The 27,968-nt window shown below is 42.6% G+C and overlaps 1 protein-coding gene across 1 annotated transcript in view; it reads left to right on the top strand.

The window, feature by feature from the left end:
- Positions 1 to 7,009: 7,009 nt before the first annotated feature.
- LOC124043719 (E3 ubiquitin-protein ligase MYCBP2-like) overlaps positions 7,010 to 27,968 on the top strand; it is a 320,564-nt gene continuing 299,605 nt past the window's right edge. Inside the window, 3 exon segments of the mRNA XM_046362606.1 lie at positions 7,010 to 7,709; positions 16,497 to 16,572; positions 23,013 to 23,222. Coding sequence (XP_046218562.1) covers positions 7,441 to 7,709; positions 16,497 to 16,572; positions 23,013 to 23,222 — 555 coding nt within the window. The 5' untranslated portion in view covers positions 7,010 to 7,440.

Below are 27,968 nucleotides of genomic sequence, written 5' to 3' on the forward strand. Positions count from 1 at the left end.
AAGTTCTGGTACTTGTTAGAGCAATCAGCCCTTGCCTCCCAGATAGCTGTGCCCCACTCTCGAGCCCGGCCAGTAAGGAGTGAAATGACGTAAGCAACCCGAGCTCTCTCTCTAGAGTATGTGTTGGGTTGGAGAGAGAACACAATCTCACACTGGGTGAGAAAGGAGCGGCACTCAGTGGGCTGCCCGGAGTAGCAAGGTGGGTTATTAACCCTAGGTTCTGGAGGCTCGGCAGGCCAGGAAGTAACAGGTGGCACGAGACGAAGACTCTGGAACTGTCCAGAGAGGTTGGAAACCTGAGCGGCCAGGTTCTCCACGGCATGGCGAGCAGCAGACAATTCCTGCTCGTGTCTGCCGAGCATGGCTCCTTGGATCTCGACGGCAGTGTTACGAACGTCTGTAGTCGCTGGGTCCATTCCTTGGTCGGATCCTTCTGTCATGCAGGTGAATGAGGACCCAAAAGCGACTTGGCGAAAACAGAGTTTTTAATCCAGTAAGATACTTAACAAAACAAAAGGCATAATACTACTCGTAAAGACGAGAACAGACAGGAGACTTGATCAAGAACTGCAGGTTGCCTCGGGAAGGCACTTGAACCTAGCAGACTCAGACACCTGCTCACCACGCAGCATCTGAGGGAAACACGACACGACAGGGCAAAACATAGACACAGCACGGTGAATATAGACAAGGATCCGACAGGGCAGGAACGGAAAACAAGGAGAGAAATAGGGACTCTAATCAGGGAAAAGGATCGGGAACAGGTGTGGGAAGACTAAATGATTGATTAGGGGAATAGGAACAGCTGGGAGCAGGAACGGAACGATAGAGAGAAGAGAGAGCGGGAGAGTGAGAGAGGGAGGGGGAGAGAGAGGGATAGAAAGAGGGAAAGAACCCAACAAGACCAGCAGAGGGAAACGAACAGAAGGGGAAGCACAGGGACAAGACATGACAATCAATGACAAAACATGACAGTTACGTCACTGATGACCTTTGCAACCACATACAGGACCTATGTGAGAGTGGACTCTCAGCCCTCACTAGCATGAAAACTAAATACAGGCACAGACGATGTGTGGAAAAGTATTTAAGACTGAGACTCTCTCCAATACAATGCAACATTGCAGATATGTGCATAGAGCCTTTCCGTTCACCTTCACACTCCTGGGCCAGACTACACTCAACCATATGACCCACTGAAGAGATGAGTCTTCAGTAAAGACTTAAAAGTTGAGACCGAGTTTGCGTCTCTCACATGGGTAGGCAGACCATTCCAAATGGAGCTCTATAGGAGAAAGCCCTGCCTCCAGCTGTTTGCTTAGAAATTATATGGACAATTAGGAGGCCTGCGTCTTGTGACCGTAGCGTACGTGTAGGTATGTACGGCAGGACCATATCATAGAGATAGGTAGGAGCAAGCCCATGTAATGCTTTGTAGGTTAGCAATAAAACCTTGAAATCAGCCCTTGCCTTGACAGGAAGCCAATGTAGGGAGGCTAGCACTGGAGTAATATGATCAAATGTTTTGGTTCTAGTCAGGATTCTAGCAGCCGTATTTAGCACTAACTGAAGTTTATTTAGTGCTTTATCCGTGTAGCCGGAAAGTAGAGCATTGCAGTAGTCTAACCTAGAAGTGACAAAAGCATGGAGCACTGTAGAAACTATTACACTCAACTGAACGACTTGATTAGTGTAGTGTTAGCTAGCTACATAGCTGTCTTTGCTGTCTTCGTATCCAAGATAATTGTGTAGTTTAGAGTGTGTAGTCTTAGAGTGATTATCTTAATTTACCGAGGTTAGCTAGCCAGCTATTTGTCGTCCTTAACGTAGGAGACACTGCTAGCTAGCCAACAGCTAGCCAACGTCTTCCGAATAGAACTCAACAACCCGGTCGCATTCCGCTTCGCTCCACAGGTAGTATCACATTTTCATTTCATTTCATTACAGTACAACGGTTTGATTTGTTTTATCGTAGCTAGCTACATAGCTAGCTACATAGCCGTCTTTGTATCAAAGATAATTGTGTAGTCTAGAGCGATTTTCTAGGTTAGCTAGCCAGCTATTGTTGTTCTTTTAACGCAACGTAACGTAATCAACACTGCTAGCTAGCCAGCTAGCCCCCGAAAAGCAGCACTGTAGAAACTATTACACTCAACGGAACGACTTGATTAGAGTAGTGTCAACAACGCAGCCACTGCCAGCTAGCCTACAAAGTCAACAACGCAGCCACTGCCAGCTAGCCTACTTCAGCAGTACTGTATCATTTTAATCATTTTAGTCAATAAGATTCTTGCTACGTAAGCTTAACATTCTGAACATTCGAGACGTGTAGTCCACTTGTCATTCCAATCTCCTTTGCATTAGCGTAGCCTCTTCTGTAGCCTGTCAACTATGTGTCTGTCTATCCCTGTTCTCTCCTCTCTGCACAGACCATACAAACGCTCCACACCGCGTGGCCGCGGCCACCCAAATCTGGTGGTCCCAGCACGCACGACCCACGTGGAGTTCCAGGTCTCCGGTAGCCTCTGGAACTGCCGATCTGCGGCCAACAAGGCAGAGTTCATCTCAGCCTATGCCTCCCTCCAGTCCCTCGACTTCTTGGCACTGACGGAAACATGGATCACCACAGATAACACTGCCACTCCTACTGCTCTCTCTTCGTCCGCCCACGTGTTCTCGCACACCCCGAGAGCTTCTGGTCAGCGGGGTGGTGGCACTGGGATCCTCATCTCTCCCAAGTGGTCATTCTCTCTTTCTCCCCTTACCCAACTGTCTATCGCCTCCTTTGAATTCCATGCTGTCACAGTTACCAGCCCTTTCAAGCTTAACATCCTTATCATTTATCGCCCTCCAGGTTCCCTCGGAGAATTCATCAATGAGCTTGATGCCTTGATAAGCTCCTTTTCTGAGGACGGCTCACCTCTCACAGTTCTGGGCGACTTTAACCTCCCCACGTCTACCTTTGACTCATTCCTCTCTGCCTCCTTCTTTCCACTCCTCTCCTCTTTTGACCTCACGCTCTCACCTTCCCCCCCTACTCACAAGGCAGGCAATACGCTCGACCTCATCTTTACTAGATGCTGTTCTTCCACTAACCTCATTGCAACTCCCTTCCAAGTCTCCGACCACTACCTTGTATCTTTTTCCCTCTCGCTCTCATCCAACACTTCCCACACTGCCCCTACTCGGATGGTATCGCGCCGTCCCAACCTTCGCTCTCTCTCCCCCGCTACTCTCTCCTCTTCCATCCTATCATCTCTTCCCTCTGCTCAAACCTTTTCCAACCTATCTCCTGATTATGCCTCCTCAACCCTCCTCTCCTCCCTTTCTGCATCCTTTGACTCTCTATGTCCCCTATCCTCCAGGCCGGCTCGGTCCTCCCCTCCCGCTCCGTGGCTCGACGACTCATTGCGAGCTCACAGAACAGGGCTCCGGGCAGCCGAGCGGAAATGGAGGAAAACTCGCCTCCCTGCGGACCTGGCATCCTTTTGCTCCCTCGTCTCTACATTTTCCTCTTCTGTCTCTGCTGCTAAAGCTACTTTCTACCACTCTAAATTCCAAGCTTCTGCCTCTAACCGTAGGAAGCTCTTTGCCACCTTCTCCTCCCTCCTGAATCCTCCTCCCCCTCCCCCCCTCCTCCCTCTCTGCAGATGACTTCGTCAACCATTTTGAAAAGAAGGTCGACGACATCCGATCCTCGTTTGCTAAGTCAAACGACACCGCTGGTTCTGCTCACACTGCCCTACCCCGTGCTCTGACCTCTTTCTCCCCTCTCTCTCCAGATGAAATCTCGCGTCTTGTGACGGCCGGCCGCCCAACAACCTGCCCGCTTGACCCTATCCCCTCCTCTCTTCTCCAGACCATTTCCGGAGACCATCTCCCTTACCTCAACTCGCTCATCAACTCATCCCTGACCGCTGGCTACGTCCCTTCCGTCTTCAAGAGAGCGAGAGTTGCACCCCTTCTGAAAAAACCTACACTCAATCCCTCTGATGTCAACAACTACAGACCAGTATCCCTTCTTTCTTTTCTCTCCAAAACTCTTGAACGTGCCGTCCTTGGCCAGCTCTCCCGCTATCTCTCTCTGAATGACCTTCTTGATCCAAATCAGTCAGGTTTCAAGACTAGTCATTCAACTGAGACTGCTCTTCTCTGTATCACGGAGGCGCTCCGCACCGCTAAAGCTAACTCTCTCTCCTCTGCTCTCATCCTTCTAGACCTATCGGCTGCCTTCGATACTGTGAACCATCAGATCCTCCTCTCCACCCTCTCCGAGTTGGGCATCTCCGGCGCGGCCCACGCTTGGATTGCGTCCTACCTGACAGGTCGCTCCTACCAGGTGGCGTGGCGAGAATCTGTCTCCTCACTACGCGCTCTCACCACTGGTGTCCCCCAGGGCACTGTTCTAGGCCCTCTCCTATTCTCGCTATACACCAAGTCACTTGGCTCTGTCATAACCTCACATGGTCTCTCCTATCATTGCTATGCAGACGACACACAATTAATCTTCTCCTTTCCCCCTTCTGATGACCAGGTGGCGAATCGCATCTCTGCATGTCTGGCAGACATATCAGTGTGGATGACGGATCACCACCTCAAGCTGAACCTCGGCAAGACGGAGCTGCTCTTCCTCCCGGGGAAGGACTGCCCGTTCCATGATCTCGCCATCACGGTTGACAACTCCATTGTGTCCTCCTCCCAGAGCGCTAAGAACCTTGGAGTGATCCTGGACAACACCCTGTCGTTCTCAACTAACATCAAGGCAGTGGCCCGTTCCTGTAGGTTCATGCTCTACAACATCCACAGAGTACGACCCTGCCTCACACAGGAAGCGGCGCAGGTCCTAATCCAGGCACTTGTCATCTCCCGTCTGGATTACTGCAACTCGCTGTTGGCTGGGCTCCCTGCCTGTGCCATTAAACCCCTACAACTCATCCAGAACGCCGCAGCCCGTCTGGTGTTCAACCTTACCAAGTTCTCTCATGTCACCCCGCTCCTCCGCTCTCTCCACTGGCTTCCAGTTGAAGCTCGCATCCGCTACAAGACCATGGTGCTTGCCTACGGAGCTGTGAGGGGAACGGCACCTCAGTACCTCCAGGCTCTGATCAGGCCCTACACCCAAACAAGGGCACTGCGTTCATCCACCTCTGGCCTGCTCGCCTCCCTACCACTGAGGAAGTACAGTTCCCGCTCAGCCCAGTCAAAACTGTTCGCTGCTCTGGCCCCCCAATGGTGGAACAAACTCCCTCACGACGCCAGGACAGCGGAGTCAATCACCACCTTCCGGAGACACCTGAAACCCCACCTCTTTAAGGAATACCTAGGATAGGATAAGTAATCCTTCTCACCCCCCCTTTAAGATTTAGATGCACTACTGTAAAGTGACTGTTCCACTGGATGTCATAAGGTGAATGCACCAATTTGTAAGTCGCTCTGGATAAGAGCGTCTGCTAAATGACTTAAATGTAATGTAAATGATTAATTTTTCTGCATCATTTTTGGACAGAAAGCTTCAGATTTTTGCAATGTTACGTAGATGGAAAAAAGCTGTCCTTGAAACAGTCTTGATATGTTCTTCAAAAGAGAGATCATGGTCCAGAGTAACGCCGAGGTCCTTCACAGTTTTATTTGAGACGACTGTACAACCATTAAGATGAATTGTCAGATTCAACAGGAGATCTCTTTGTTTCTTGGTACCGAGAACAAGCATCTCTGTTTTGTCCGAGTTTAAAAGTAGAACGTTTGCAGCCATCCACTTCCTTATGTCTGAAACACATGCTTCTAGCGACGGCACCCTCCAAGATGGCGACGGTGATTCCCCCAAGGGCATAAGGCAAAAGTAAGTGGACAAGGGTGTTTCTTTTAATTGTTTGGACCGCAGCCCAGGTTAATTCTCTCATCCTCATTCTATGATGTGATAGACAACATGTCAGTTCACACTGAAAAAGATTGGATTGGTTGGAGGATGTCATCTGGAAGTGGTCATAATTACCATGTAGGTCTATGGAAGGGGGTGAAGTGTACGAGCCTCCTAGGTATTTGTATGACATTTCACTCAGGAGGATGGCCCTCCTCTTCCTCCTCTGAGGACCTTTCACTGCTATACTTCAACAATGCCCCCTTGTTTTCTGTACTGCATATACTGTGGTATTATAGTAGGAGAGTGTATAAAAGTTTATTAGGCTAGTCTGAGTGTAGTTATTTGTGATGAAATATTAGATCTAACTGCCCCACAATCCAAACTAATATGGTTTTGGTCTATCAGAATGACCAGACAAATCATTTAAATTGAACTGTGACAATATTTAACTGCTTGGCTAAGTAAAATGGGGCTGCAGGGTAGCCTAGTGGTTAGAGTGTTGGACCAGAAGGTTGCAAGTTCAAATCCCCAAGCTGGCAAGGTACAAATCTGTTGTTCTGCCCCTGAACAGGCAGTTAACCCACTGTTCCTAGGCTGTCATTGAAAATAAGAATTTGTTCTTAACTGACTTGCCTAGTTAAATAAAGGTAAAAAAAACAAAAAACATTTGGTACTTTTTCCCTTCCACTGTCACAAAAATACTTGTAAAAGTATTCCATCAAATTTTCTTTGTGGAAAAGTATCATACTTGTTCTCCCCCAGAGATGAAATGTATCTCAAACCTTTAGATAAGTAGCCAAGTAGCCAATTATTTTCCATTTGATATGGTTGCCATGGTTACAATATCCTTAAAATTAAGGCCAAGCCAGAAAGAAAGAAAAAACATGAATAGATTCAAAAGCAGACTATTTAGGCCTAACTTGATTTTTGCATTGTCCTTGAATGAAATTCCTTGTTTTCAAAATAATAACTAGCTACATATTTATAAAAACGGAATTATTTTCTCCTACAAAACACTGTTAATTATTTATCGGGAATTGTAAATACGAAGAATTATATTCCAATATGCAGAGACAGTGTCCTAGAATAATACCATTGCTATTACAAATACAGTATTATGTGCATGGAAATGTATCCCAGCATGCATGCTTGACAGCGAAACGACGAACAGGGAAGGATGATGAAGCTAAAATGGCAGCTCAACTGACGGTGCTGCCAATTCGGGGCGAAGAAATACACAAGGAACAAACTAGAACAAAAGGCGATATGATACATTTTCTTTGATATTCTTTGCTTTAATCCCGAATTAAAAGACTATATGGTTTGAGATTCGGAATTCCGGGAAAGAAAAAACGATTCGACGCTCTGAAATTAGAAGCATATTTCCCAGTTGCATCGCGCGGGCTAATTTTTTTTCTCCCGTTTTTGGAAGATACACTGGGATGTAACAATTCTGTTGTTTTTGCAGTACAGGATGGACAAATGACGCGAAATATAGGCTTTTAAAATGACCTTTGAGATATAATTGAAAAGGATCTAATTGTTTTTTAAATGTAATATATGCATTGTTCTCCAAAACGATGATGTGTGCTGCTGCTGCTGCAGCCGGTGGAGGGATTCTTCCATCCACATCGCCTTCGATGAGGATAGGCATCAGGGTCATTTCTGGAGTTGGTGACGATTTCTCCTCCATTGGGTCGGGTATGGGTTCGTGTCAAACACCGGGAACCCAGTCGGATTGCCGAAGTCGGTACCAGCTTCTACTCTCTGGGCGAGCTTTGGCGGAAAGATACAGGAGGATTTATACCACGGCTATCAATGACAAAGAGCAAGGGATAAACCAAGGAAGGTAGGTTGGGTGAACATGAGAAATGTCTGACACAAAGCTGGCTAGCCTTGTAGCTAGCTTGCAAATTAGCCCAACTACCTGCAGGGTTTGTCACACAACCAATACTGTTTGACTGCACGCTCATATCCACTTAGTCTATTAAACTAAACGATTTACGATGGAAAATCCATCTTATATCATGGAGTTATGTTTAATCGGCTAATAATCAGTTAGTCAGGCCAACCTCTCTACCTAGTTTGCTAGCAAGGTGGCTAACTTTGACAGCTAGCTAGCAATCCAACACTTAGCAGTTTAACAGCTAACTGGCCACATGATAGCTGCCAGCGTTAACGTTAGTGTCCAGTCATAATCATTTTACTGTGGGAGACGGGTAGGTTAGTTTTGAATTGGCTGATTTACTCACATGCTGTTAACCGTCAATTATGTCATTAGGTTAAATTGTTAACTTACTAGCCAACTAACTAGTAATGAGTAGCTAGCTAACCCAATTAGCTAGCCCGTTATTTAGCATAGCTAGCTAACGTTAGCTATCTACTCTAGTTGCGTTTTTGGTTATTTTTTACGCACTGCAGTATACAGGCTTGCCAGCTTACGTCAGGACTGTACTCTACGTATGATCAATGCATGTTGGTGAATGTGTGTAGCTAGCTAGTCTATACATTCGGCAGGTAAATAAAAACAAATGTCAGTCGCTGCTTGATTTGACATCTCACGTAGCTAAGTAGCTAGCTAGATTGGATCGAACAATGTGTGTGGTATAGATCCTATTTAGTTACTAGTGGGGCCATATACCCTGAATGTTCGAGAATTGGTTTGAATTTCCAGCCATATTGGTCAATTCAATTGGATTTGAGCGGCAGTAGAGGCAGAAACCCGGTTTTACTTATGCAGGAAAATAAAGTTAAGTGAGATCTCAGAAATTGTGTAATAGAATTGTCAACCAAATATATTGTCATGTAATTCTAAATACAGTTTATACAAATGTTCTGTATAAATAGCCTCTAAAATGTGTAAACAGACCATAAATGTCAACATTTTTGTTTTCTTGGAAAGCTGTGAGTGCTATTATATGATACAGTATCACAACTTGTGTAAGTAAGTCTTATCATCCACAGATTCAGCAGGTGTGCATGTTTGTGTATTAGAGGGCTTCGCGGATCCGTGTGGACCCAATATTCTTAGGGTTCTGGGCCAGGTCCTGTTAGATTGGCATTGTGTATCGGGTCTTGGGTCTATGTCGCTACAGCTGATAGACCCATGAAGACCTCTATTGTGGATTGTCTGCATTGTTTGAATGTAATGTTGGTATATTGTCAGTTAAAGCTGCAATATGTAACCTTTTGTGTGACTGATGAAATTCACATCGCAATGTGAGTGTTTAGATCTGTCATTCTCATTGAACGCAAGTCTAAGAAGTGGTAGATCTATTCTATGTGCATTATTTCCATGCTTCCCATGCTTAAGTTTTGTTTTTGCATCTTTGGGTTTTGTACGCCAACTTTAAACAGCTGAAAATACTGTTTTTGGTTATTGAAAAAATATTTCAGTGGTTTAGATTGTTTTGTCACATTAACCAAAATTAGGCAAATTGAATCTGAATATAGCACTTTTCTATAATAAAAAAACATGTATGCAATCATTCCTCTAAAACTGTCTGTTTGGCTAGCTAACAAACATTGCATATCAATTCTTAAAATTAATTTTACACAATAGTTTATTACAGCATTGGCAAACCATGGTTGACCATCTCCCTGACCAAAATGGCTCACCTTAATCCCATCGTAAGAGTGTTCATGCCCATTGTATTATTGTCATTCCTAATTATATGGTGTGTGGGCCCAAATTCACAGGGCTGTAGTAGCAACCCTACCCTGGCAAATCGTTCTATCAAAATTGACACATCAAAGTAGGTTTAGGAGCATTTCTGTAGAATTTACGCAGCTGGTTAGGAGAATTTAACGTAGCAGTTTAGGATAATTCGGTTAAGATTAGGAAAATGGTTAGCTAAAATGGAGAAAAAAAATCTACTTTTGACATCAATTTGACAAAAGCTGTGTTCCATCTAGGCATGACTGGCAAACGTAGCCAGCGCTTTTTTTCTCAAAGATAAAATGGTGGCCTTAACTGGGATTATACAGTGTATTCGGAAGGTATTCAGACTAGAGGTCGACCGATTAATCGGAATGGCTGAAGTTCTCATAACAATCGAAAATTGTTATTTTTGGATGCCGATTTGAATTATTATGATTTTTTTACAACTTTATTTAACGAGGCAAGTCGGTTAAGAATGCATTCTTATTTTCAATGACGGCTTAGGAACGGTGTGTTAACTGCCTTGTTCAGGGGCAGAACAACAATTTTTACCATGTCAAGTCAGCTCAGGGAGTCAATCTTGCAACCTTACAGTTAATTAGTCCAACGCTCTAACCACCTGCCTCACGAGGAGCCTGCCTGTTACGCGAGTGCAGTAAGAAGCCAAGATAAGTTGCTATCTAGCATTAATCAATCAATCATAACCACTAAACTACACATGGTTGATATTACTAGTTTATCTAGCGTGTCCTGTGTTGCATTTAATCGATGCGGTGCGCATTCGTGAAAAAGGACTTGTTGCTCCGTGTACCTAACCATAAACATCAATGCATTTCTTAAAATCAATACACAGAAGTATATATTTTTAAACCTGTATATTTAGCTAAAAGAAAGGTTAGCAGGGAATATTATATTATGGTATATTCAAACCGTTTTAGAAACTTCAGTGTTTGAATGATGTCTGTGAGTATAACAGAACTCATATGGCAGGCTAAATCCTGAGAAAAAAATCCAACCAGGAAGTGGGAAATCTGAGGTTTTTTAGTTTTTCAACACTGCCTATCCAAGAGAGTGCGAATTTGGTTCGATTGCACTTCCTAAGGCTTCCTCTAGATGTCAACAGTCTTTAGAGCCTTGTTTGAGGCTTCTACTGTGAAGGAGGAGAGAATAAGAGCTGAGAGCTATCCAAATAAGAGCTATCCAAATCTACTAATAATATGCATATCTTAGTTTCTGGGCCTGAGTAGCAGGCAGTTTACGCTGATCACCTTATTCATCCAAGCTACTCAATACTGCCCCCCAGCCATAAGAAGTTAAGGACTCTCACACCATGAGAAACGAGATTCTCTCTGGCCTGAATACCAAGTGTGAGGTCTGGAGGAAACCTGGCACTATCCCTATGGTGAAGTGGGGTGGTAGCATGCTGTGGGGATGTTTTTCAGCGGCATGGACTGGGAGGCTAATCATGATTGATGCAAAGATAAACGTAGCAAAGTACAGAGATCCTTAATTAAGTCCTGAGCGCACTGGCGCAGGTTTTCAGGCTGGGGCGAAGGTTCACCTTCCAACTGGACTACAACCCTAAGTGCACGTCCCGAAGCCAGTCTTGCGTTGTCTTGGCTAAGTCTCAATGTACTTGAACCCTATCGAACATCTATGAAGAGACCTGAAAATATCTCCAACCTGACAGAGCTTGAGAGAATCTGCAGCGAAGAATGGGAGAAACTCCCTAAATATAGGTGTGCCAAGCTTGTAGCGTCATGCCCATGAAGTCTAAACTCTGTAATCGCTGTCAAAGGTGCTTCAACAAAGTACTGAATTAAAGGTCTGAATAATTATGTAAATGTGATATTTAAAGTTTTTTTTTATACATTTGCAAAAATGTCTAACCCTGTTTTTGCTTTGTTATTATGGAGTATTGTGTGTAGATTGATGGAAGAAAATTATTTTATCAATTTTAGAATAAGGCTTTTAACGCAACTGGAAAAAGTCAAGGGGTCTGAATAGAATCTGAATGCTCTGTATGTATTTGAATTACTTCCACGTGCAACTTGGATTAAGACTATGCAATTAGCCTTTTAACATGATTATTTACTCCATAAGATAAATAGCAATATGCAAGAGACTTGATAAACCATGTGCAATCAAGTAACGGTCATGAGATTGGAATTCTAATTACAAGTGTTTTTAATTACTTTGTACAATGTATTAAGCTTAAATTGCAAAGCAATGACAAGTATTAGAAGGCATGATCAGAGAGGGACAAAGAAACCATGGATTGTGTCATGGCCCATAGCTCTTGGGAGAGGGAGAAAGAAAAATAAAGTGTAGGTATCTCACCACAGCAAGTCAGGAACATAGGTGAAAGAACAGCAAATCTAATACCCCTTTATAAGCATCTTAGTTGTTTGGATTCAAAATATGAGTTTTTGATTGATAGCATTACTGTAAAGTTAACCTCCAATCAGATATCAGACCCACAGGATGTTATCACAACAGAAGCTTTGCTTCTCAGAGGTGTGAAGATGGGGTTTTGGCAAGATCAACACTGGGAATGCAGAATTCCTAAGTCGCTGCGTCTGCTAAATGACTTAAATGTAAATGTAAATGACAGTCAAGTCACTTTGGGGGCTTCCCTACAACTGGGTGTATTGATACACCATACAAAGTGTAATTAATAACTTCACCATGCTCAAAGGGATATTCCAATGTCTGCCCCCCCAATCTACCAATAGGTGCCCTTTGCGAAGCATTGGAAAACCTCCCTAGTCTGGTTGTATCTGTTTTTGAAATTCACTGCTTAACTGAGGGACCTTAAAATTATCTCTGTGTTTGTCGTACAGAGATGAGGTAGATGTTTGAAAATCATGTTAAACACCTATTGCATACAGGGTCCATGCAACCTATTATACTGAACAAAAGTATAAACCCATTAAACACGTTTACTGAGTTTATGTAAGGAAATCAGTGAATTGAAATCCATTCATTAGGCCCTTACCTATGGATTTCACGTGACTGCAGGTGAAGAGGCCGGATGTGGCGATCCTAGGCTGGTGTGGTTACACATGGTCTGCTGTTGTGAGGCCGGTTGGACGTACTACCAAATTTTTGAACCTTCAACATTCAATTCCCTGGCAACAGCTCTGGTGGACATTCCTGCAGTCAGCATGCCAGTTGCACGCTTCCTTAAAACACAGACATCTGTGGCATTGTGAAACCGTACATTTTTATTGGCCTTTTGTTCCCAGCACAAGGTGAACCCGTGTAATGATCATGCCATTTAATCAGCTTCTTGATATGCCAAACCTGTCAGGTGGATGGATTATCTTGGCAAAGGAGAATTGCTCACTTACAGGGAGGTAAACAAGTTTGTTTTTTGCTGATGGAACATTTCTGGGATTCTTTTATTTCAGATCATGAAACATGGGATCTACACTTTATGTTGAAATGTATATATTTTTTTCAGTATGTAACTTGCTAAACATTTCTACTCCTGAACTTATTTACACTTGCCATAACAAAGGGATTGACTCGAGACATTTCAGCTTTTAATTTTTAATTAAGTTGTAAAACAATATGACAATTCCACTTTGACATTATCTCAATTTAATCAATTTTAAATTCAGTCTGTAACACAACAAAATGTCAATGTAAGGGGTGTGAATACTTTCCAAAGGTGCTGTGTCTGGTATCTGTATTTCTTGCCTTAACTAACGATAGTTAAGTTTGACAGGGTCTCCCGAGTGTTGCAGTGGTCTCAGGGCGCAGTGGTAGCTGTGCCACGAGATCCTGATTCGAGTCCAGGTTCTGTCGCAATCGGCTGCGACCGGGAGACCCATGGGGCGGCGCACAATTTGGGAGACTCCTAACACAGGACTGACAGCTGATTGTCGTGGCAGACCACGTCTAACAACACCTGCACAGGATCTGTACATCCGAACATCACACCTGCGGGACAGGTACAGAATGGCAACAACAATTGCCCGAGTTACACCAGGAACGCACATCAGTGCTCAGACTGTCCACAATTGGCTGAGAGAGACTGGACTGAGGGTTTGTATAGTCCTGTTGTAAGGCAGGTCTTCACCAGACATCACTGGCAACAACGTCGCCTATGGGCACAAACCCATCGTCGTTGGAACAGACAGGACTGGCAAAAAGTGCTTTTCACTGAGTCGCGGTTTTTATCCCCCCAGGGGTTATGGTCAGATTCGCGTTTGTCGTCGAAGGAATGAGTTACACTGAGGCATTTACTCTGGAGCGGGATCGATGTGGAGGGTCCGTCATGGTTTGGGGTGGCATCATCGGACTGAGCATGTTGTCATTGCAGGCAATGTCAACATTGTGCGTTACAGGGAAGACATCCTCCTCCATCGTGGTACCCTTCCTACAGGCTCATCCTGACTAGAGGTCGACCGATTAATCTGCATGGCCGATTTTAAAGTTTTCACAACATTCAGCATTTTTGGACACCGATTACATTGCAGTCCATGAGACTGCGTGGCAGGCTTACCACCTGTTACGCGAGTGCAGCAAGGAGCCAAGATAAGTTGCTAGCTAGCATTTAAACTTATCTTATACAAAAACCAATCAATCTTAACTAGTGAATGTTACCTACACATGGTTGATAATATTACTAGTTCATCTAGCTTGTCCTGCGTTGCATATAATCAATGCGTTGCCTGTTAATTTATCATTGAATTTGTGAAAAAAGCACTGTCGTTGAACCAATGTGTACCTAACCATAAACATCAATGCCTTTCTTAAAATCAATACACATGTTTTTTTAAAAACCTGCATATTTAGTTAATATTGCCTGCTAACATCTTATATCTTATAACTAGTTTAATTGTGTCACTTCTCTTGCGTTTGTTCTGTGTAACCAGAGTCAGGGTATATGCAGCAGTTTGGGCCGCCTGGCTCGTTGCGAACTGTGAAGACCATTTTTTTCCTAACAAAGACTAATTAATTTTCCAGAATTGTACATAATTATGATATAACATTGAAGGTTGTGCAATGTAACAGCAATATTTAGACTTGTGAATGCCACCCGTTCGATAAGGTACGGAACAGTTCCATATTTCACTGAAAGAATAATGAATTAAGGGTCATATTTCTGTGTGTTTGCTCTATCAAATCATAGACTTAATTATAATAGTCTGACTGAGCGGTGGTAGGCAGTAGCAGGCTTGTAAGCGTTCATTCAAACAGCACTTTCCTGCGTTTGCCAGTAGCTCTTCGCTGTGCTTCAAGCATTGCGCTGTTTATGACTTCAAGCCTATCAACTCCCGAGATTAGGCTGGCAATACTATAGTGCCTATAAGAACATCCAATAGTTAAAGGTATAATGAAATATAAATGGTATAGAGAGAAATAGTCCTACAACCTAAAACTTCTTAACTGGGAATATTGAAGACTCATGTTTAAAGGAACCACCAACTTTTATATGTTCTGAGCAATGAACTTAAATGTTACATGGCACATATTGCACTTTTACTTCTCCAACACTGTTTTTGCATTATTTAAACCAAATTGAAAATGTTTCATTCTTTTTTTGAGACTAAATTTATTTTAATATATATGCCATTTAGCAGACGCTTTTATCCAAAGCGACTTACAGTCATGTGTGCATACATTCTACGTATGGGTGGTCCCGGGAATCGAACCCACTACCCTGGCGTTAGAAGCGCCATGCTCTACCAACTGAGCTACAGAAGGACCACACACATATATATATGTATTATATTAAGTTAAAATAAGTGTTCATTCAGTATTGTTGAAATTGTCATTTATTACAAATGTGTGTATATATAAAAATCGGCCGATTTGAATCATTATCGTCTTTTTTTGGTCCTCCCAATTGCATTGGAAAATCATAATCGGTTGACCTTTAATCATGACATGACCCTCCAGCATGACAATGCCACCAGCCATACTGCTCGTTCTGTGTGTGACTTCCTGAAAGACAGGGATGTCAGTGTTCTGCCGTGGCCAGCGAAGAGCCCGGATCTCAATCCCATTGAGCACGTCTGGAATCTGTTGGATCAGAGGGCTAGGGCCACCCCTCCCCCCAGAAATGTCTGGGAACTTGCATGTGCCTTGGTGGAAGAGTGGGGTAACATCCCACAGCAAGAACTAACGAATCTGGTGCTCTCCATGAGGAGGAGATGCACTGCAGTACTTAATGCAGCTGGTGGCCACAACAGATACTGACTTACTTTTGACCCCCCCTTTGTTCAGGGACACATTATTCCATTTCTCTTAGTCACATGTTTGTGGAACTTGTTCAGTTTGTCTTAGTTGTTGAATCTTATGATCATACAAATGTTTACACGTGGAATTTGCTGAAAATAAATGCACTTGACTGGGAGGACATTTCGTTTTTTGCTATGTATGTATGTATGTATGTATGTATGTATGTATGTATGTATGTATGTATGTATGTATGTATGTATGTATGTATGTATGTATGTATGTATGTATGTATGTATGTATGTATGTATGTATGTATGTATGTATGTATGTATGTATGTATGTATGTATGTATGTATGTATGTATGTATGTATGTATGTATGTATGTATGTATGTATGTATGTATGTATGTATGTATGTATGTATGTATGTATGTATGTATGTATGTATGTATGTATGTATGTATGTATGTATGTATGTATGTATGTATGTATGTATGTATGTATGTATGTATGTATGTATGTATGTATGTATGTATGTATGTATGTATGTATGTATGTATGTATGTATGTATGTATGTATGTATGTATGTATGTATGATGTGACCTCCAAGCAAAAACATGACCTCCAAAGTACACGTTTTTGTTTGGAGGTCATGGCCCCAGGGCATGTAGGTAATCCGTCTGTTAGCATCAATTTACCATATTGATTAGACATTTCTGTGATAGGCTATAGGCCCAACTCTTACTGAATTTGTTATTTTATTTCACAATGTGTTTCAGGGGAAAGAAAACGTTGAGCAAGAAGAAGCTGAAACGGCGCCAAAAGGTCAAGTCAAAAGTCAAAACAAGAACCAAGGTAAGATATATTTTATTGGTACAAGAGGGACCTTTCTTTCCTTGTGAGTTACTCACTTTTTTTCAGAATAATACATGGTTTTCATTGCAAATTTTTTGTTTTTTAGTTCTTTTTGGTCAAAGAAAGTTGGAGTTGCCTATTGAGAATCTCAAGCTGAGAATAAAATGATATTTTCTTGTAATGCTTCACCTTTATCAAAGCATTTTATTTTCATGGTACAACTCGTATACATAACTACACCTCCTAGGCTATACACATGTTTGCACAGGCTGGTTTTGCCGTTGATCAAATTAACTCATTAGTGTCTCCCTCATTAATATTTAAGATGGTTGCCAGGAACACCGTTTTACAAAGTCTGCTTGACCAACTGCCAGGGCTCCAGCTCTCTCACCTGGAAGAGTAGTTGGAGAAGTAGTATTGGGAGTGGGTCTGTCTTGGGTGTGATGGAGCTGTTGCTGAGCAACCTATGTGTTCCACATTTCCACGGACACCGTTGCCAGCCTGCCCTCCATCTCCTAACCTGTGCTAGGACTCTTTCCTCTGTGTTTCTCTGTGCAGGGCTAGGAATAAAATGGTGTAGTAGGCCCTACCCTTACAGTCTCCCAAACCTAAACAAACCCCCCAGAGCTGATGTCGAAGGCTATTTGATATATTTCTCTTTTCTTTCACATTGCAAGTGTCATCTGCACTGCGGTGGGACCCTGGTAATGCCTGGCTGTTGAGGATTTTCTTTCTTTAGCAGTTAACATTTCCCCTGTGAGTGTTGAGCCACAAGCAGGCAGAGGGTAGAGCGATGCAGACATGCACACCCCAAACATCAGACGGTGGGTGCGGCTGGTCCGATTTTCACTCATGCCTCTTTCATACAGGTGGGTCTGGTTCCTTTCTCTCTGGCTCCCCTCTCTGATCTAGTGTGGGACTGGTCCCATTTCACGCCCGTTTCCCATTCTGATACGGCTCGGGCCAGTTTGTGCTTTAGAACACGCCTCCCCCTCTGTCACAGCATGGTATTTAAAGGTATACTCAGCGAAGTGACTTATGAGAAGCACCACGATATTGCGACGAGCGAGACAGAAGGTTTAGTTCTCACAGCCACACACAGTATGTGCGCAAGTTCGCTTCACACAGTTACGTGGTAGATACGAGAACGGAACAGAGGCAAAGTTGATCCACTTGATTCAGAACTCTTAGTTGTGTAAATTGACCCACTCTGCTGTTTACTTTCTGCACCTGTTATATCGCTGAGCCTACTTTTTTTTTAAAGGGCCTCTTCCTCATTTGCCTGCTTCTCTGCTTACAAACACAAACATGGGTGGAGTCTGGCATGGCAGGAGGAGGGGAAAAGGGAGGAATGCTATTGTAGTAGTTTCATCCTGAAGCAGTTTAATGCTTTTGCTATTCAGACTGCTTTTGTGTGTGTGGAAATATTATCATGTTCAAAACCACCTAAAACATCTCAACTAGAGGTCGACAGATTTAATCGGAATAGCCGATTTTAATTAGGGTCGATTGCAAGTTTTCATAACAATCGGAAATCGGATTTTTTCTTTTCTTTTTTTTACACCTTTATTTAATCTTTATTTAACTAGGCAAGTCAGTTAAGAACACCTTATTTTCAATGACTGCCTAGGAACAGTGGGTTAACTGCCTCGTTCAGGGGCAGAAAGACAGATTTTCACCTTGTCAGCTCGGGGGATTCAAATTTGCAACCTTATAGTTAACTAGTCCAACACTAACGACCTGCCTCTCTCTCGTTGCACTCCACAAGGAGACTGCCTGTTGCGCAAATGCAGTAAGCCAAGGTAAGTTGCTAGCTAGCATTAAACTTATCTTATAAAAAACAATCAATCATAATAATTACTAGTTAACTACACATGGTTGATATTACTAGATATTATCTAGCGTGTCTTGTGTTGCATATAATCTGACTGAGCATACAAGTATCTAAGTATCTGACTGAGCGGTGGGAGGCAGAAGCAGGCGTGTAAACATGAATTCAAACAGCACTTTAGTGCGTTTTGCCAGTAGCTCTTCGTTGTGCGTCAAGCATTGCGCTGTTTATGACTTCAAACCTATCAACTCCCGAGATGAGGCTGGTGTGACCGAAGTGAAACGGCTGGTAAGTTAGCGCGCGCTAAGCGTTTCAAACTTCACTCGCTCTGAGCCTTGGGGTGGTTGTATCCCTTGCTCTGCATGGGTAACGTCAAAGGTATATGAAATACAAATGGTATAGTCCTATAATTCCTATACAAAACTACAACAACTTATTAACTGGGAATATTGAAGACTCATGTTAGAGGAACCACAAGCTTTCATATGTTCTCATGTTCTGAGCAAGGAACTTAAACGCTTTCTTACATACACTCACACCTATGTGAGAATGCTATTCATTGACTACAGATCAACGTTCAACACCATAGTGTCCTCCAAAGCTCATCCCTAAGCTAAAGCCACAGGGACTAAACACCTCCCTCTGGAACTGGATCCTAGACTTCCTGACAGGCTGCCCCAGGTGGTAAGGATAGAAAACAACACAGCCGCCACGCTGATCCTCAACAATGGGTCCTCTCAGGTGCGTGCTCAGTCCACTCCTGTACTCCCTGTTCACTCATGACTGCATGGCCAGGCATGACTCCAGTGGAGCAGTGGAGAGCTTCAAGTTCCTTGGTGTCCACATCACCAACAAACTAGAATGGTCCAAGCACACCAAGACAGTTGTGGAGAGGGCATGACGAAACCTATTCCCTCCCTCAAGAGACTGAAAAGATTTGGCATGAGTCTTCAGAAGGTCTTCAGAAGGTTCTCCAGCTGCAACATCGAGCCCATCCTGACGGGTTGCATCACTGTCTGGTATGGAAACTGCTCAGTCTCCGACCGCAAGGCACTACAGGGGGTAGTGCATACGGCCCAGTACATCACTGGCCCTCCTTTACGCTGCTGCTACTCTGTTATCTATGCATAAGTTACTTTTTAACTCTACCAACATGTACAATTGAAGTCAGAAGTTTACATACGACTTAGCCAAATACATTTAAACTTAATTTTTCACAATTCCTGACATTTAACCCTAGTACAAATTCCCTGTCTTAGGTCAGTCAGGATCACCACTTTATTTTAAGAATGTGACATGTCAGAATAATAGGATATAGAACGATTTACTTCAGCTTTTATTTCTGTCATCAAATTCCCAGTGGGTCCCAAGTTTACATACACTCAATTAGTATTTGGTAACACTGCCTTTAAATTGTTTAACTTGGGTCAAACGTTTCGGGTAGCCTTCCACAAGCTTCCCACAATAAGTTGGGTGAATTTCGGCCCATTTCTCCTGACAGAGCTGGTGTAACTGAGTCAGGTTTGTAGGACTCATTGCTCGCACACACTTTTTTAGTTCTGCCCACACATTTTCTATGGGATTGAGGGCAGGGCTTTGTGATGGCCATTTCAATACCTTGACTTTGTTGTCCTTATGCCATTTTGCCACAATTTGGAAGTATGCTTGGGGTCATTGTCTATTTGGAAGACCATTCGTGACCAAGCTTTAACTTCCTGACTTGAGATGTTTCTTCAATATATCCACATAATTGTCCTACCTCATGATGCCATCCATTTTGTGAAGTGCACCAGACCCTCCTGAAGCAAAGCACCCCCACAACATGATGCTGCCACCCCCGTGTTTCACGGTTGGGATGGTGTTCTTGGCCTTGCAAGCCCCCCCCCCCCTTTTCCTCCGAACATAATGATGGTAACTATGGCCAAGCAGTTCTATTTTTGTTTCATCAGACCAGAGGACATTCTCCAAAAAGTACGATCTTTGTCCCCATGTGCAGTTGCAAACAGTAGTCTGGCTTTTTTTATGGCGGTTTTGGAGCAGTGGCTTCTTCCTTGTTGAGCGGCCTTTCAGGTTATATCGATATAGGACTCGTTTTAATGTGGCTATAGATATTTTTGATACCGTTTCCTCCAGTTTCTTCACAAGGTCCTTTGAGGTTGTTCTGTGATTGATTTCGCACCAAAGTACGTTCATCTCTAGGAGTTAGAACGCGTCTCCTTCCTAAGCGGTATGACTGCTGTGTGGTCCTATGGTGTTTATACTGGCATACTATTGTTTGTACAGATGAATGTGGTACCTTCAGGTGTTTGGAAATTGCTCCCAATGATGAACCAGACTTGTGGAGGTCTACACATTTTCTTTCTGAGGTCTTGGCTGATTTATTTTGATTTTTCAAGCAAAGAGGCACTGAGTTTGAAGGTAGGCCTTGAAATCCATCCACAGGTACACCTCAGATTGACCCAAATTGTCAATTAGCTTATCAGAAGCTTTTAAAGCCATGGCATAATTTTCTGGATGTTTCCAAGCTGTTTAAAGGCACAGTCAACTTTGTGTATGTAAACTTCTGACCCACTAGAATTGTGATACAGTGAAATAATCTGTATACAATTGTTGGAAAAATTACTTGTCATGCACAAGCTAATGTCCTAACTGACTTGCCAAAATTATAGCTTGTTAACAGGAAATTTTTTGAGTTGTTGAAAAACAAGTTTTAATGACTCCAACCTGAGTGTATGTAGTAAACTTCTGACTTCAACTGTACATATTACCTCGACTAACTGGTGCCCCCTCACATTGACTCTGTACTGGTACAGTAGCCTCGCTATTGTTTTTTTTTCTGCTGCTCTTTCATTTGTTACTTCTATTTCTATTTTTTGTTGGCATTTTTCTTAACTGCATTGTTATTTAGGGGCTTGTAATGTGCTGTTGTATTCAGCACATGTGACAAACATTTTGATTTGACTGGTTATGGTATAAAATGTTGTAATAGAGAATTCAATAATTTTGCTCAATGTGTTGATGTCAATTTTTGGGATCTTTGACAATTTTTCAGGCCTTCCTCTGACACCACCTGGTGTAGAGGTCCTGGATGGCAGGCAGCTTAGCCCCAGTGATGTACTTGGCCGTACGCAATACCCTCTGTAGTGCCTTGCGGTCAGAGGCCGAGCAGTTGCCATACCAGACAGTGATGCAACTCGTCAGGATGCTCTCGATGTTGCAGCTGTAGAACCTTGGATATAGCCTAATCTTCCTTGTGCTTTAGACTTTAGGAATTTGGCACCGTACAGTATGGCTGCTGTCTTGCGGATGCACCTGAGCTCAATTTCGTGTCTCATAGCAAAGGGTCAGAATACTTATATAAATAAGGTTCAAAAATTCCTGTTTTTGCTTTGTCATTATGGGGTAGTTTGTGTAGATTGAGTAATTGTTTTTATTTAATCCGTTTTAGAATACGGCTGTAACAAAATGTGGAAAAAGGGAAGAGGTCTGAATATTTTCCGAATGCACCGTATTGGAACAGTGATACGTTTTGGCTCTGTACTCCAGCACTTTGGATTTGAAATTATGCAATGATTATGAAGTTAAAGTGCAGACTATCAGCTTTAACTTGAGGGGATTTTCATCCATATCGAACCGTTTAGTAATTACAGCACATTTTGTACAAACCCAGTTTAGTGGACAAATTCATTTAACTATTTGTTCCCATATTCATAGCATGTAATGACTACATCAACCGTGGGAATCTACAAATTTGTTGGATCCATTTAGTGTTTGTTTTGGTTGTTTCAGATTTATTTTTTTGCCCAATAAAAATGTATGGTATATTTTGGAGTAATTTTAATTGTAAATAAAAGTAGAATGTTTCTAAACACTTCTAAATTAATGTGGATGTTACCATGATTATGGATAATCCTTAATGAATGGTGATCAATGAGAAAGTTAGAGGTATATCATACTCCCCATGAAAATATTAACCTCCCCTGTTATTGTAATAAGAGCTTAGCATATTTTGGGGGTATGATATTTGTGCATTTAACTTTCTCATTCATCATTATTCAGGATTTAATTCAGGTCTATCCGTAATCATGGTTAATGAATGACAATGATCGCTCCTACCATGACGGCTCACATAAGAATAAAATAATCTATTCTTTGCTTTCCTCTCCTTGCCATCGCTCTCTCACTTGAATCGCTTTGTCTTCCCTTCACCCGTTTCCATCCTTTTTCTTGTACTAAAATCTGAGAACTGTGTCCTCTTCTCGCAGACAGAATAACATAAGGCTTAGTTTCACAGAATGATTTTCACTGAATAGGCTGTATCTCACTATTCCTCTTTAGGCTTTATTGTAGTGTCTCGACTATCTGGACTACCTTCTACTTCAAACAGTGAATCAATCTCCATGGGACTGCTACAGTTAGCTAAAGAACTTAGCCTACATCTTCCTCCAACAATGCCTGCATCTTTGCATATGCATTCTAATTATCTCTTCTCTTTTGAATAAGTCTCGAGGGGCAAACTGCCTTCATTCATTGACTGCTGAAACAAAATATCGTTTGATTTTTGAGCGATGGCTGTATTTCTTATACTTTATCTCTATCTTCTCCACAGACGGATAACCTCGATGGGGCCTTCTGTGTGCCGGACATCAAGCTGCACAGCAACCCATCGGCGTTCAATGTGTACTGCAACGTGCGCCACTGCGTGCTGGACTGGCAGCAGCGGGAGTCGTCCCTGGCCTCACAAAGCTCCGTGCAGAGCGGTGACTCTGACAGCGAGGAGGAGGAGGAGTACCGTGAGCCCGCCATCAAGCTGCCCAAGGTAACTTCAGAAGCACAGGGATTGGAACAGGGTTGGTGGAAGGGTAGAAAGACATTGAATGGAACAGACATTCACATTCACATCAGTGATCCATGACAGGTGGCCATATTGAGTGTACCCACATGTAGTCAAATTGAGTGCCCTACTCAAATTGCAATGGTCGGAGGGGCTTTGTCCCTTCTAGTAATTACATTTTTATTGGTGGAAAGAAACACCGGGCAAGCTAAAACGAATGCACTCGGAGGGAGGCAAACGGTGTAGGGAGAGGGATGCTTGCCAGTACGACTAGAGCAGTAGGCCTGCGTGACTACAGGGGATGTGCTAGCCTGGGAGTCAGATCAATCTTCTTTTGCAGTCTCTAATTCAATGGTGGTATCCAAAATCAAGGGGGGTATCCCATATATTGGGATAACAGGTTGAGGACCCAAGCTAGATAGCCTGGTAAATTTGAATGGCTAATTGGTGGCTGCTGCCGCTGGGTAAATATTCCCAATATATTGGATATCATGCTTGATCCATCAAGCTTCCTAAGGTCAGAAAGAATGGAACAAATTGGTATCATTTAAATCCACCTCAATTGTCCTAAAATATGAAATGCATCTTGAATTTTCCTAAATAATCAGTTGGCAAAATATAAGTTAGAATGTGATCTACTTAGTATGTTGCACATCATATCGCACCCTAACTTTGAGCATCTGTCCTACCTTATACCCATCCATTTTAGTCTAGGCTATATGGTGAACTTTGCCTCTAGATGTTGACTTAGTCAGTTTAGCATTTTCTCCACCAAAGGTTAGGATTTGGAAGCTGATCCTAAATCTCTACCTAGTGACATTTTCACCCCCTGTAGCCTATATCCTGTATCTCCCATTGCTCTCAGGTTCCCGCCCCGACACTGACCTCTGTTTCTCTGTGTTACTGTTGTTGAACCCTTTTGACCGCCATGATAATTTATAGCAACACTATGAGAGGCTTAAAGCACTGGTCTGTGAGGATTAGCTACTGCCTTGTCTCACTCACTGACTCACTCTCATGCTTGCTGTCTCTCACTCTCGCTGTGTCTCTGGCTCGCCATCTTTTTCTCTTTTAGCTCTGTCTCACTTTCTCTTTCTGACTTTTCTCTTTCCCTCCCTGCTTTTCTCTGCGTCTGTCTGTCCCACTCTGCTCACCACTGCTTTGCCACTGTGGCCTCATTGAAACAGAGCACGTCCCCAGGAGCAATATCACAGCGCACAGTGTGTGTGTAGCCTGTCTTTGTTTGCGCGCGCGTTTGTGTGTCCTGCAATCCCCACATTTTCTTTGTGCCGGCCGTCAGCCCATTAGCTGTTTACAGACTAATTTTCAGCTGAATACTTTTAAAACTTCATATTAACTAGGCTACTTTTATTAAAAGTTTCAAATCGCTAGTCTGTCGAGCCCTCTCCCGCTAGAATGAACGGTATGCATCTTATAGCGCTCTATTGATCTCGAGTGGCGCAGCGGTCTAAGTCACTGCATCTCAGTGCTAGAGGTATCACTACAGACCCTAGTTCAATTCCAGGCTGAATCACAACCGGCCGTGATTGGGAGTCCCATAGGGCAGTGGACAATTAGCCCAGCGTCGTCCGGGTTTGGCTGCGGTAGGCCGTCATTGTAAATAAGAATTTGTTCTTAAATTGGATAGATAGTGCCAGTCAGTCACAAAGCGAGCGACGGCAGTCTGTCCTACCTCCCAGGACAATTTGTGTGCGCAGAGGTTGGTTGCAGTCAAATTTCTATGCATGGAGAAGGGAAAGGGCATGATGCGTGAATTTGCATGTCCCATGTAATGTAAGTGGTAACGATGAGTCGAAATCCATTTAGTGAGTGACTCATCAGTCAGTGTAACCTATCGCATCGGTGAGAAAGCTGCAGATAAATTATGAAAATATTCAATGAAGATGGTGAATCATCACTGCAGGAACAATGGGGAGTGGAGAGCCTCATTCTGGTCCAAATTTGATAATTAGGCCCTCACGTGATACAGGCATTAAAATAGAATTCAACAATATTCTAAAATGTTTTAACGTCATTAGGGAATCAACTCTGTGTATTGAAAATGTATTAGTTTTCCCAAGTTTATCATAAGACCTGAACAGAATGGGACGGATATACCTAGTCAATTATACAACTGAATGCATTTAACCCAACCCCTCTTGAGTCAGAGAGGTGCGGGGGGGGGGGGCTGCCTTAATCGACATTGACATCCACATCACCGGCTCCCATTGAGCAGTTGTTTGGGTTAACCGTCTTGCTCAAGAGTAGAATGACAGATTTTTACCTTCCAGTTACTGGCCCAACGCTCTTACCCGCTAGGCTACCCTGCCACCTCTGCTGTGATAGAGAATGCCCCTATCTGTTGCTGCCACCGTGGCCAGGTCTCCCTTGAAAATGAGACTGGGTCTCAATGGGCTTTTCCTGGTTAAATAAATTAAAATGACTACACCCAAAAATTTATATTCCTCAGATGTTTCCCAGACCTCATTTGGTCTCCAAATGTGGTTTACGTATTGTTGTGGACATCCAATTTGGTTGTTTTTCTATTTTTAAAAAGTCAGATTTTGAGAGCGAAAACATGAAGGAAAAAAAGGATAAAAGGGAAACTTGGAAAAACTCAAAAGGAGAAAATGGGGGGAAAAAATTGGGAATGAACAAAACAGAATAAGCCAAAAAAAATTTATTTTATATATTCAGGCTTTTTAAAATCAAAGATGACATTTCCTGTCCTGTTGTGCAATGTATACAACACTCATGATAAACAGCCAAGCTGATGTTAGCAATTCTGCAATGCAAGCCGAAACTTCCTCAAAAACACTCAAAACTAAGTTTGGTTGCATTGACACTCATGAAGGACCTGTCCATCATTCCTTGCCTGTGAGAATGTCATTATTTTTGTGGCAAAGTATTATTGATGTAAAGGTCTGCAATAGTAGTAATTCCTTTTCTCTTCCAGAATAAAAAAGTATTGTCAGTTAGTGGGGGGGAAAGCATGGTTATGGCAAATAGGATTACAGGCATAGGTCTCCTGTAGACCAAATGTTTTCCTTATTTGATATTTTATTTTTCTGTGTAAAGTTATTGCAAGTAATATCTGTAGGAGATTTAGTTGATGAAAAGAGAAGTCCTGGAATACAGGTGTTATGTTTATCCTGTTCAATAATGAGTCATGAATGGGTGGAGGGATCTACCATGCCAGGGTATGTAATCCTGCCAATAAACCAGTGCTCTAGCATTTTCTGCCCAATAATAATGCTGAAACTTTGGCAGGCTCAGGCCCCCTAATTCTTTGGGCTTGATAGTATCTCTAAAAAAAACTATGTACTTTGTATTGCCACACAAAAGGCAAGATGATAGAATCCAAGGATTTGAAAAAAGCTTTAGTTAAAAATATAGGCAGATTCTGAACGAGAAAGGAATCTGGGAGTGTAACCATTTTAATAGCGTTATCGTAGATAGGCAGCACTCTCCAGACCTCAACTTCCATCATGTCGCTATGTCAATTTATAAATACATTTAGAGTCCTTTGGGATGACATCAAAATATTTAATTTAGTCTCCTGTGATTTTAAAAGTTATGTTTTAAGAAACTCTGGGTTTGTCACCTTTTTTAAGAGGCATGAATTCACTTGTATACCAGTTTATGATGTACACAGAGGGTTCTCCAAATTATTCGATGAACTCCAACAGCGGTGGGAGTGACACTTTTGGGACACGAGGCAAACAAAATGTAATCCGCATAGAGCGAGATGTAGTGATCAACCTTGCCCATGTTTAGCGAAGCAATGGCAGGATGGTTTCTGATACTAATAGCTAGGGATTCCATAGCAATGGCGAATAGCAACGGACTCAATGAGCACCATTGGCGGTAGGAACGGTGAAATGAAAACGGATGTGATTTATTGTAATTAGTGAACTGAAGCCGTCGGGCACGCATATAGTATTTCAACCCAAGGGACAACTCTCGCCCAGAGCAAACAAATGTATTATTGTCAAAATGTAGTTCCATTCCAATTGGTAATATTCCTTTTGAGCGTCAAGTGCAAGAATGGCAACTTTAGAACCTTTGTCATGTTTGGAATACTTGATATTCATTCGTCGCCTAAAGTTGGAAAATGAGAATCTGCCTGCGATAAAACCAGTTTGGTCTTGATGAATTATAGTCAAAAATTATAGTCAATGCATTTATTTAGTCTGTTTGCGAGTATTTTAGTAAACATCTCAAGATCACATCCGAGGAGGGCAATAGGACGATATGAAAATAGATAGGTTTCATCTTTCTTTATATTAGGGTGATATTGGCTGAGTTTAAAGACTCTGGGAGTCTGCAAGTTTCAATAGTGTTTAAACATCCGCAACAGAAGAGTAACGTTTTCTGAATCTAATTTGTAAAACTCTCTACCAAAGCTGCCAGGGCCAGCCGCATTACCGTTAAGGAAGGAACATACTGCAGAGACAACCTCTTTAAGTTATTTCTGCATTTATCTCCCTTTTGAACAGTGCTGCATAATTTATCTAGAGAAAGGGAATGGAGGAAATCAGAAATTTCCACAGTATCTAGTCGTGATAAAACTTTAACATGCATTAATTTATTTTGGGTCCGTAGTAACCGCTACATCAGTGAAGTGGTAGGGCGAGTAGGAAGCCTATCCATGTAAGAATTCAAAATGCAGTTCAAATCTCCGCCTGTCATTACATGTGTGGTTGATAAATCTGGTAAGAGATTGAAGAC

The sequence above is a fragment of the Oncorhynchus gorbuscha genome, linkage group LG09 (genome assembly GCF_021184085.1).
Source record: "Oncorhynchus gorbuscha isolate QuinsamMale2020 ecotype Even-year linkage group LG09, OgorEven_v1.0, whole genome shotgun sequence".
Taxonomy (NCBI): Eukaryota; Metazoa; Chordata; class Actinopteri; order Salmoniformes; family Salmonidae; genus Oncorhynchus; species Oncorhynchus gorbuscha.